Source organism: Hippocampus guttulatus, chromosome 12 (assembly GCF_054856545.1).
Source record: "Hippocampus guttulatus isolate MCC_2025c chromosome 12, RoL_Hgut_1.0, whole genome shotgun sequence".
Lineage (NCBI taxonomy): Eukaryota > Metazoa > Chordata > Actinopteri > Syngnathiformes > Syngnathidae > Hippocampus > Hippocampus guttulatus.
In genome coordinates this window covers 1,491,623-1,503,808 of record NC_141272.1, presented here as the reverse complement: position 1 = coordinate 1,503,808, position 12,186 = coordinate 1,491,623, and the positions used below count along the sequence as shown (strand labels likewise).

At 51.4% G+C, this 12,186-nt stretch overlaps 1 protein-coding gene across 1 annotated transcript in view; it reads right to left on the bottom strand.

The window, feature by feature from the left end:
• Positions 1–10,664, bottom strand: part of frem2b (FRAS1 related extracellular matrix 2b) — a 71,163-nt gene extending 60,499 nt beyond the window's left edge. Inside the window, exons 1-2 of the mRNA XM_086125215.1 lie at positions 5,505–10,664; positions 3,130–3,219 (exon numbers count right to left, since the gene is read on the bottom strand). Coding sequence (XP_085981341.1) covers positions 3,130–3,219; positions 5,505–10,518 — 5,104 coding nt within the window. The 5' untranslated portion in view covers positions 10,519–10,664. The remainder of the gene's footprint in view (positions 1–3,129; positions 3,220–5,504) is intronic.
• Between the last annotated feature and the right edge of the window lie 1,522 nt (positions 10,665–12,186).

Below are 12,186 nucleotides of genomic sequence, written 5' to 3'. Positions count from 1 at the left end.
GAGCAGATGTTGGACTGTTCCACGGCCATTTGCAAGGTACATACAGAAATCGGAGTTTCTTTTCATGAACTGCAGAAACGAGTTAAGTGCCAGGGCGGAAATTCAAACCCAGAACCTTTGGACTGCGGGGCAGACGAACCAACGACTCGTCCCCGAGTGCTGATGCAAGTGCCACGTATTAATTCAAACGTGCTCCTGCGGTGAACCTCCCGAACCTCAGCGTCGCAAGCCAAATAAAAAGCGCGTCTGTCAGTAATCACATCTTGGATGCTGACGGAGGGGATCAGAGCAGATGTGGACGCAGTTCCAAAAACACTTTAGCGGGTTAGTCCGGCCTTGTGTGTGTGTGTGTTCAAATAAACCCACCTGAACGGCCCACAATGGTGCACTGCGGTTAAGCAACCTGTTGATGCGTTACACAAACGCAGCAAGAAACCGCAAATCCTTTCCCAAAGCAGGATACTTTTAGAGCCATTAAGCAGCCTTTCATCACTTCCACATCCAGCTGTGATGTTTTTACGAAAACAGGACAGCCCCACTCCCTGCCCAGCGCCACCCCACCCTCATCACGCCAACACACTTATGCACCCGGCAAGAGTCGCCAAGCAGAGGAATTCACGAAAAGATCAGCGCAAGTCACAGGTGGAACAATAAACCTCCCCGACGGGAGACATTAACATGCGTGTAATTCCTGTCGACTGTGACTCATATTTGACGGCAGCGGCAAATAGCCCCAGCCACCAACAGCGGCTGGCTGTGTGCAAAAGGGACATGGGGGCTAAGAAAGAAATAAAAAAAACATTTCAAAAGCAAAAGTAATCGAAAGCCAGGCCAGTGGCATTTCCTTGGGGTTGAATAAAAAGGCGCTGTTTACTGCGACTTTGTCACCGTTATTCTCATTTGCATCAGGAATTAGATGAGTAAAGACACATTTGAAGCAGCCCATTTGCTCTGACCAAATCCTACTAAGTAATTAGCCCAGGGATGGGCAATTTAAATGCGGGAGGTGGGCACAAGATTTCAGCAGTGCTACTTAGGGAGAAGGACGACAAAGAAGGAGCTTTCTTGCCGTCAGTCGTATCGTCCAGCTGGTAGAAATCTTTTTTTAGGCTCGCGGTGATCGCAACAGCCGAAGCTAACGAAGCTAGCAAAGCTATCCTCGTTCTGGAAAACGAGAAGCCAAAAACAGCCGTGAGCAATTAGTCGACTTTTACATTTTTCCGAGGTCGATAGAGTTAACTTGTCGGCTCGACCCACAACTCTCTTTCGCTAGGGAATTCATCCAATCAGTCGCAGGGTTCGTAAATAGATGGTTGATACAATTTTTTTTGCCTACGCCATTGAACGTGGGCTGCTCATGCCGTCAAAGCTAAGTCATTCTCTTTACAACTCCGTTACAGATGGAATGTAAGCTGATCAGGTTGACAGGTCGATCCTGTCAAACAAATACATTTATGAATGAAACTCCAATGGCGCATCCATACCAATTACTGGTCGACAGCAAGCATCCTCGTCGCGCTTCATTACAGCTGTCGTGCGCAACGGTGGTGACAGATAAAAGTCATTTCACTCTGACGCATTGCCGAGCGCCTTCGCGAAGACGCTCGAGAAGGAGGAAGAAGGTTGGGAGGGGTGGGTGGGGGCTGTGTTTTCCTCAGCTGAAATTGACGGCCGACTCAATCCATCCATCCACCCAGCCCCCGCCCCACCTCGATACCAGAGGCTCCGTCGAGGGATGCAGGGCAGCCACCCGGCAAAAGTAAATCTTATTAGGAAAAAAATGTTCCTTCATGGCCTCATAAGCTGCAGTGGAGTCAGCGTTTAAGTCCGAGTGGACAGGTCACACCACAAAACTTATCTGCAGTCATTAATGGGCCACCATAAAGCTGATTGTGACTGCTTGACTGCTGTTACTTTGTAGCGGCCACTTTTTCTGTGCAGAACAACCAGAGGTTTTTTTTGTTTTGTTTTTACACCACTGTGGAAACCCTTTAAGTCAAATTTGGAATTTGACCTTGATTGCCAGAAAAAAAAATAGGCCTAAAAAAACCTTAGCAGCCTCACACAAGCTCAGATTAAAAAACATCTATTGTTAACTACATATGCAACCCAGCAAATTTGAGAAAGTGACAATTGACAGAAGATGACAAGAAATCAGTCAGAGGCGATCTGAACTCTCTGAAAACTTTTTCAAGAAGCATTTCTCATCGGCGCCACAAGGAACCGTTGGCAAGTTGGCAGCGGGGGGACCGCCGGGGTGCACGTGGGAACCAGGGGGCCCCCCCGTGAAGGCTCGTCCTTTGTGCGGCCAAAGGACTCGCCGTCGGGCACGCTGCTTCGGCTAATCGGACACACCGACGCGCTCGCCTCGGCTCCATCATCTTCCTCCGTTAGCTAATTGTTCCGTTCATCACACGGTCGCGGCGCGAGCGTGCACGATCGACAGCGAAGCCAGGTTATTAAAAATGTATGTTCCTGGATTCACGACGTACTTATTTCCCCACACGGCCGTACCGAGCTGAAGCAACTCAATGTAAATCTTCCATCTGTGCAGCCAGTGTTTACACTTAATTAAAAAACATGGTGAAGCGGGGCTGAGCGTGGCTTTACACCTGCACAGTAGAAATGAAGATCAGCTTCATTTTGCGTTTTTATCTCGATGCAGTGGGCGGTAGGGTGGTCCTCGGTTTAGCACGTCGCCGACATTTTAAGGTTACGAGGTTAGCTAGGAGGTGACAAGCAGGTACTTTCAGTAACCGCCATACGTCTTTTTTTTTTTTCCAAATTGTGTGACATTTACAGCCCAAAAAGGTTTTTCATTGAAATATTGACTGGTTATGACTTAGGGCTGCAACGAACAATTATTTCAATCTCCAATTAATCTGCTGACAAGAAGGCTTGACTTCAAAAAGAAAAATCAGGGGTGTAGCCAGAAGGTTTTCAGCGGCAGTGGCCAGCGTGACACGATACTACCTCAAGTGAGTACTTGAAGGAAAGGTGGTTTGAATTCTGAAAACGGCGGGGTGCCTCGTGTCGGTTAAAACTTTGTGCGACTTCTAGCGACTTTGGTACCAACACGGGTTGTGTTTCCACGCCGGGGAATGGAGTTCCAGCTAACGGGTGACTCACCGCTGTCTTCGATGGAGAACTGGAAGACGTCGTTGGTGGCGCCGGCGCCCTTCCTCAAGACGTAGCAGATGGTCATGTCGTTGATGGCCGCTAAATAAAGAGATGCGAGAATATCAGTCGTTGTTGCTTTTGACCTTTAAAGGTGCTCACGGCGCAAAGACTAAGGGTGTGGGGGAGGTGCTCGACACGCCGTTGTTCGCTCGACGCACGGATCATTCACTAAAACTTCTGAAATGATGATTAATTCACAGCAAAGAATGTATCTTATCTATGCCGGTGATGTATAGTGACAGGCAGAACAATTAAAAATGCTCGTCCACTAGATGGCAGGAGGTACAATTGTCCTTTGTGCCCACCTGTTGCCATTCATACAACACAACAATAGCAGGCCCACATTTCTCACTGACTAAGTACAATTGTGACTTCATTTAGAGCGGACCGTCGCTAGTTCAGTACGTTTACTTTGTGAGACATTTTTGCTGGCTACTGTGCTCATTTATTTATTTTTTGTACTGGTAATATCAAACAATGAGGAGGAGAAGAGAAATCATTTCAAACCCACCGTTGATGTGGTCTACTGTAGGACCTACACAACTCGATGAAGGGAAGTAAAAAATATACGACTGAAATATTGTGGTTGCAAAAATGTGAACACCCTCTTAACAACTGGGATAAGCCATGTTAAATAGGAGCCAGCACACACTTGCCTCTTTCATGTCTTTCTGATGAACCCCAAATAAATTGCAGCTGTTCTTGGTGGCTTTTCTTGATTTTTATTTTTTTTTAACTTCTAGCCTAAACGTTTTGGGCTAAAACAGACTGCTATATGGAACTATTGATGAATACGATAATACAAAATTTCAAAATTATTTCTGTCCACCTCAATTAAGGCCCCCAACGTGCGACACTGCAGCTACAGTGTCCTTTTGTTGATGAAAAGTGTTCTGTTTGCGCGAAGCATATCTGTTGGAATGCTGGGCAAAAACCTTTGTTTCACCAGACCACCACAAAATGTCCACTGAAGGTGGCACTGTGCTCAATAAAGTCTGGGAAAAACAGCGCGACGCTAACTGACAAGTGCATCAAGTCCAGTGTATGAAGCGCTGCCTCCACAAGTGAAACTTGTTTTATTGTCTCTCCGGGCAGTTGTTTTTTTCCCGCATTCGCGAGTCGAAGCCGCTCACCTCGTCGCAACGCCCTCGTTCTGCCCCCGAGGTCATTTGGCCATTGAATTGCGCTTCAGCACTCGAATTGCAAAGAGCAGCAGGAAATGCACTTGACTCTGTCACGACCCTTGAATCATATTAAAAGAAAAATAAAAATCTGCTCTATTCCTGAGGTTCCGTTCTTGCTCGACAGACTGTTTTTCACAGCTCTGACTCGGGAACAGCCGGAGGTTTACACCCATTGCCATCTTCAATATTTGATGGCCAAGCGTTTTCCCTTCAAAGAGATCGATGCATAGAATAGCATCTCTGCGTATTTCAAAAAAGCCCAGGAGACGGCGTCCTAATTTACTGTCTGTTTACGGGTGAAATATTGAACAGGCCTCTCGGAGAACGCGGCGGCTGGGCGAATAAAAGCCAGCCGGCGGCTGCACATGGCTGCGTTTGCATGTCGCCTGCTCCGGCGTAACTTGCAGTGCGCAAAATTGAGCGATGCGACATGACCTCCACTCTCTCCCTTTGACATATTTGCCAGTTATTTATTGCGATGCCTGTGATCTTCCTGTCTGCGAGCACAAAATGTGTCTCCAGTATGGTACAAATCACCTGCGCTACGTTCCCTTGAGTGTAATCCATTAGGCTCTCTTTGAAATTCTCCCGTGAGATCCACGGCTGCCTGAGGCGCTGGCATATTTCGCCACTCGTAATAGCAGAGGCTCTTGAGTGAAAAAAAATTAATTAATTAAGACATGAAAATCGTTCAGCATTTGGGGGGGGGGGGGGGCGGGGCACCATAATGAGAAACACAGCAAAATACCTATCGAAATTAAATATCATATTATGGAGGAAAAAATGATTTGGCTGTCTATGAATATAGTCTCTCTAGAGTTCCTGTCAACCCAACCAGGAGAGAATTTCATATAATTTTGTTTCTAAAATTGAGAAGAAAAAAAAAATCAACATTTTGGCCAGTTGTGATGTCGCAATCCAGCTAATTCGACGACATCGGAACGTCATTGTAAACAAAGGACGTCGCCCGTAAATACACGCCCCATCTTGGCTGCGTCGTACAACATGCGTCGTAAATGTAAAAAAACCAACTAAACAAAACAACCCACAAGTGAGTTATTTGCATGTGAAAAAAAATTTACCTCGGAAGCACAAGTACTGAAGTAAAATTGTTTGGAATGACCAGCAATGACCTCTTACCTTGTCTGAAAGTGGTGACCGTGGCATTCCCTTTGCTCGCGTCGATCAGGTAGCCATGCTGCGGCGGAGCGGTGATACGAAAGAGCACGGAACCCTGCGCGCTGTCTCGGTCTTCCGCTTTCAGGAATTTGCTGGTGATCACAAAGCCCAGGCGCCCGCCGTCTAGAACCCGCAACGTCGGCGCGCCCCTGTTGACCACAATCTGCGGCACGCCGTTGTCCAACGGGAGGATGCTAATCTTCATGACCTGGGGCTTTCGGGTCTCGAAGACAGTGTCGGGGAAGACGTAGAAGTCGGCGTGGGTGCCATCCGTGACCGTGAAGGAGAAGCTGTCCTCGGCGCTCTCGGTTCCATCGTGCTTGTAGCTGATCATGTTCTCGTTCAGGTCCTGCTTGGTGAAGGAGGTGACGGGCCGGGTGGCGTTGAAGAGCAGGCGCCCGTGAACGGGGATCTGGGTGACAGTGAACTTCAGGAGTCGGTCCGCGGTGTCTCTGTCCTCCACCGTCAACTCGAAGGGTGTGACGAGCTTGTTCTCGCCCTCCGTCACCACCATGCCGTGCACCGTCACCACCGGCTTTTTGTTGTCCACGTCCGCGATGGATATGCGGAAGGTGCGGAAGACGGGGTTGTAGCCGTCGGTCACTTCAAACTCGAAGCTGTCCATTTTCACCTCGTCGTCGGCGGTGTGGATGTAGTAGATTTTGTTGCCTGCCAGCTGAAGCTGCGTGAAGGACGAGATGGGCATTCCGGGCGTGTCCGTGCACTCCAGGTGGCCTCGCACCGGAGCGCGGGTGATTGTAAAAATTAAGTGCTCATCCGGGCTGTTGTGGTCGCTGGTGCTGAGCAGGTCTGTTGTCAGAGTGACCCGGCCGCCTTCTTTCAGGGACACGCCTTTACTGACCACGTAAGGGAAGACCATGTCGATGCCGCCCACCGTCACATAAAAGTATCGGTCGATTAAAGGGTTGAAGCCATCTGTCACGTCAAATTTGATGAGGTCGCGGACACCCTCCTGGCCGTTGTGCACGTAAATGATTAAACCCTGGTCCAAATCAGCCTGGGTGAAATTCATCCCGGCGGTGATGTTTTGCAGCACGCCGCTCGCTGTCGTTTTCTGCAAATAACCCTGCCCGGGCGCGTAGCGAACGACGTACGTCAGCGCGCTGTCCTCCGAGTCCAGATCGGTGGCCCTTAAAATGTTGCCGTTGATGACTTTTACGTCGCCCACTTCAACATCGAGACCGTCGTTGATCGCCATCCTGGGCGTCTCGTCGTCCACGGGGATGATCATGACGATCACGGTTTTCTGCACGCTGAACTTGCCGTCGGTGAGGAGCACGTCAAAGCTGTCCTGCGTGGTCTCCGTATCGTCGTGCTCATAAACGATGCTGGAGGCCTCCCTGATCTGCTCCAAGGTGAAGTTGGACACGGGCACGGTGCCGGTGGTCAGTTGATTGAGAACAAATCCGTGCGCGGGGGGTCTGGTGATGACGAACGTGAGTTGGTCAGAAGGGACGTCGGCATCGGCGGCGTTCAGGATGGGGGTATCGATCACGATGTTCATGCCCTCCATGACGACAAACTCCCTCATGTAAATCTCAGGCTTCTCGTCATTCGCGGGGATGATGGAAATGGGAAAAAAATGCTTCTCTGAGAAATTGATTCCGTCGGAGCATCTGAATGTGAACCTGTCCTCGACTGGCTCCGCTCCTCTGTGGATGCTTTGAACATAGTAAATGTGATGGCGCTGAATGTCCTTGATGGTGAAAGCGCTGACAGCCACGCCGGACCTGGATTTCTCGGAGCCGGGGGCCGGGGAGACATTCTCAACGTAGCCCGAAGTCGGCTGCACGATGATGGTGCACAGGAGGTCCTCGACGAGCGTGTCCATATCATCTGCGCTGATATGATGAGTCTGGATGGCATTCTTCTCACCCTCCAGGACGGAAAAGAGCTTGCCCACAAAGACCTCCGGGGCCTGGCTGTCCAGGGGCAGAATCGTCACGCGCACTCTGACTCCAGTAATCTTATTGCCTCCTACCGTCCATTCGTCAGACATGTCCGTCAGAGTTAAAGTGAAAATGTCTTCTCTCGTGGTGAAACCCAGTTCGCCGCTGGTGTGGGCGTAGATCACGTGGCCGCTGATGATATCGGCCTGGGTGAACATGGCCGAAGGGACCCCTCGGACCAAAATTTCGCCGAGTGATGGCGGATCCTCCACGATAAAGGTCAAACGCAGGTCGTCCGTGTCCTCGTCTCTCCCCTGAATGACATGACTGGTAATTTCCGTCGCCCCGTTCTCCAGGACATCGATCGAGGAGCCGATGGTGCCTGCGGGGAGGCTGATAGACGGGGTCTCATCGTCAATCGGCTTGACGTTAATCTTGACGTTGATCGGGACCACGTGGACCCCGTCGCTGACGTCTATTTGGACCGAGTCTGAGGTCGATTCGTCCCCGTTGTGAATGTAAGAAACTCGACCGTTGTCAATGTCCTCCAGGTTAAATGCGTCTCCTCTCATCATGTCTGTGAGCATGAACTGGACATGCCCGTGCAGAGGAGGCTGAGAAACAGTAAAAGAGATCAGTTTGCTGTCCGTGTCTGAATCTGAGGTATACAGCTCGGCGCTCGTTATGGTATGCGCGCCCCGCTCCAGCACTGTAAATCCAGAGTTGGTGATCAGCGGCGGCTTGTTGTCCACAGGCTTTAGGAAGATAGTGAAAACACCGTTGGCGCCGTTCCCCGAAACATCCTCCACCGTGTATCGGAACTGCAAAACGTGCGTGGTGATTCCCAGCTCCAGATCGGGCGGTCTGTAAGCTATTTTGTGATGGTTGATTTGAGCCTGCGTGAAAGTCGTGACTTCAACCTCGGGGTTTTCGGTCAGAACCAGAGCTCCCAGTACCACGGGGCTGTTCTCGTCAGTGTCCGTCGGCGGTCGGACGACGGCGTACTTGAGGTCGCGATCCTCCGAGTCGAGATCGGTGTAGCGTAGAAACTTCTTCCGCAAGTGCGTGAGCTGATACTCGTGCACGGTCATTTGCAGCGTGGCTTCCGGGTGCAGCTCAGGCGGGAGGTCGTCCACGGGGAGGATTTTGATCACGAACGAGCTCTCCTCCGACCGGTTGGGGGGCTCGTTGTCATCTTGAACGCGGAACTTGAACTGATCCATGAGCGTGCGGGTGCTGTGGGGCCCAACGTGCTTGTAAAAGACTTTGCCGTCGGTCACGTCCTGCTGAAGCCATTCGGTCACCGCTTTCTCGTACATTTCCTCCTCCTCGTTGAACTTCCATGTCGACGGGTCCTCCGGGGCCTCGGCCTGGCGCAGCAGCACCTGCCCGATGGCGGAAAAGGGCGGCTGGATTGCGAATTTGATGGTGGAGTCCTCCGAGTCGATATCGGCCGCGCTGAGCATGAGGGAGGAAACGGGCACCATTTGGTTTTTGAAGAGGACCAAACCGGTGTTGGCGTTGATTATCGGCGGCTCGTCGTCAGTGGGCACGACGGTGATGGGAAACAAAAACTCGACCTCGTGCGAGCCGTCCGTCATTCGAAAAACGATGTTATCGCTGTAAGTGTCGCTGCCGTCGTGCTGATAAATGACACGGCCGGCGTTGAGGTCGGCCGGCGTGAAAAATTTCCCACCGGCCCCCGAGACGCTTAAGTGCCCGTGTTTCAGGCCGTCGATCACAGAGATTTTGACCTTGTCCAGGTTGTCTTCATCACTGATTTCCAGATTTTGTGAGCTGGACAGCGGCCTGGACTGTCCCTCATACAGCAACTGACCGGTGTTCTTTGTTACCACCGGGGCCAATGTGTTCATCGGCTTCACGACGATCATGAAAGCAAAAGGATCCGACACAGCTCCCTCCGTGTCCACCACCTCAAATTCCAGCTGGAAAATCCGCTCGCTGTCTGAATCCACCACGGGGGGCTTGTAGGCGATTTTGAAGTCTTTGAGGTCACCCTGATAAAAGGACGTTATGGGTAAATTCCTGTCGTCCGTGCTGACGATGTAGCCCTCCTCGTAGGACAGTGGCGACGTGATGTTGAAAATTAACTCATCGGGGTCCGACTCGGCATCCTCGGCGGCCAGCATGTCGCCGGTGAGTGCCGTCATAACGAACTGGTCCACTTCCATCATCATCATGGCCAGGAAGCTGGGCTTGGGTGGTGTGTTCTCCTCGCCCTCTTTAATCCTCACCAAGATTTGGAAGAACTCCTGCTTGAGAAGGTTGCCCTCCTTGTCATGAAGCTCCACCACCATGGGGATGTAATCTCTGCTCGGCGACTTCAAAGGAAACGTGTGCCGGTAGCGGAGGTTCATCTCGATGAATTCCTCGCAGTCTGTCATTCCCGTGGCCAGGTTGCTCTCGTCGACCAAGACTCCATACCGGGGCAACGCGCCTTCTCTGGTCAGGGGGGTGATCCTGCACCGCTGTGCCAGCCTGTCAAATGTAAATTCCAAAACGCGCCTGTCGATGGGGTTGCTGGTGCCCAGCACCTTCTCCACTGTGAGTGGCATGTTTTTGGTGAGCACCTCCAGCTGCGTGAAGACCACTTCCACCTCCATCATGAAAGGGATCACAACGGTGTCGGTCTGCGTGTCGTACCTGAGCTGCAGTCTCACCCGGTCCCTGGCTGGACTCCGCGAGCCAAAGTGGGAATACTTGACATCGTTGGGGCCAAATTCGCACGGGAACTTTTTAGGGGTTAAGGTCCCGGGCCTCTGGGACAGAGGGTCATTGTCCAGCACGGTGATGCTGCACCTGTCACCGGGCTGAACTTGAACCACCAGGTCATTGATGGGGTCCACAAAGGCTGACCTCCCGAAAGGCACGCGGATGCCGTTGTTGGCCACCAACACCGTGTCCTCGGACAGCTCGGACCTCAGCGCGTAGGACAGCCCTCGGTCGTTCCCAAACTGCGCCTCGCTCGTTGCGGTGAGGACGAGCGCCAGCGTGAGAAAAGCGGCGCCGGACGCGTGCGCGCGCGGAGGAGGCACTGCACCCATTTGGAGCTGCACAGAGGAGACGCGGTTTAACTTTGCACCGCACACACACACACACACGGGGACTCACTCACAGACGAGCACGCACGCAACTAAAGTTGAAGAGTCACACGGCGTCGCGCAGCCCCCACCACCAAGGTGCACCATTCTCCCGCAGCGTCTGTGCACTGGCGAGCCAAACTTCATGCTCACTGCTCTTGGAAGGAGTAAAGCGCGGCCGCGCCCCCCTCGCATCCTATTGGCCGCCGTCACGGGGGCAATCTGATTGCACGGAGAGGAGATGAAGACTCATCGCGTCAATTCTGTCACATCCGGCATCTTTCCACTTGGCTCTGTGTGGAGAAATCCCCTCACAAGCAACGTATTTGCGTTGAAAGACGAGGGCTGAAGAAAAGGTCTGCAAGTGGAAAGCTTTGTCTCCCTCTTTCGGCGAGAGCCGCTCATGACTGCTTTTTATGAACGCGTATTCTTGACCTTTCTCGCCTTGCTCTCCAATGTGCAAAAAGAAATGGATAGAACAAAATAAGTCGATGGGGTGAAATGACCCCCCCCCCCTTTTTAAGTACATGAACACAATCAAATACAAGATGCACTGATATGGATAGCGACACATTGATGATTGTGGGTGAAGTTTGCGTCCCATCAAACTCTGGTTTATTTATCATGCGTTTCAGGCTACGTGCATAAAATACAATACACATCGAAAAATGGCCGGAGGTAGGACTATATCTGCCACTCAAAGAGTAAGAATGTACACACTCAGGGAAGTATTCATTTAACGATATGTTTCTGGTGCAATTTCACCTGCATGATGCTAAATATGCAATTATGTCTATTTCTTAACAGGGCTTATCCCATTCAAGGTCGCGGCTGCCTTCACGAGATTTCTTAAAATATATAAATGGAGCTGGCATCAACCCCCCCGGGTTATCATTTTAAGTGAACTTCTTCATAACTCCCAATATCATCTCTACACCTTATTAAGACCTAAAATCAAGTGAAAACTGCCTGGTAAAAATAAGTGCTTTGAGTTTTTGCAGTGAGGCTTTTTCCTCTTCACACAGGCCCCAAGATGTCAGCCACTTCTGTCAGCGACCCCCGCGCGCCCGCCCGTCCGTCCGAGGAACATTCTCCTGACGCACAACAAGCCCGGTCATGATCCGCCATCAGTCTGCAGCGGCGATGATGAAAAGAGAGCGGACACCCACGCCGAGCAGCAGAGCAGCGGGGCAGGTCAAAGTGAGCCGTAAAAATATCAAAAGCCAGTTTGAAGCATCATCCACATTACTGAGCCGAGGGTGGGGAGGGCAGGGGCGCCTTGAAAAATAGAAAAATGGCTCTTTTGGCTTAGTCGGGCAGTCGCAGTGGGCAGATGGCAACGAGTGACAGTCGCAGCTGTCCATCCGCGTTTGCTTCGCCGCGCAAGTGTCAGCCGTCCGCGTCATTGTGTTTCGTCCCCTCCGGTGCCTCGTCGAATTTGACCTCGGTCATCACGAGTCACCCCCTGACCCCATTTGGATGCTTTTCATGTCATCCTGAGGCGAGAACAGTGCTGGACCGTGTTGATAAATGCGGGAGGGGCAGCCCCGATGAACCCATCGATCAACAAAGAGGTGATGATGAGAGCGGGGCTTCACAAACATTTCTTGGCTCCATGAAGCCAAGAAATGT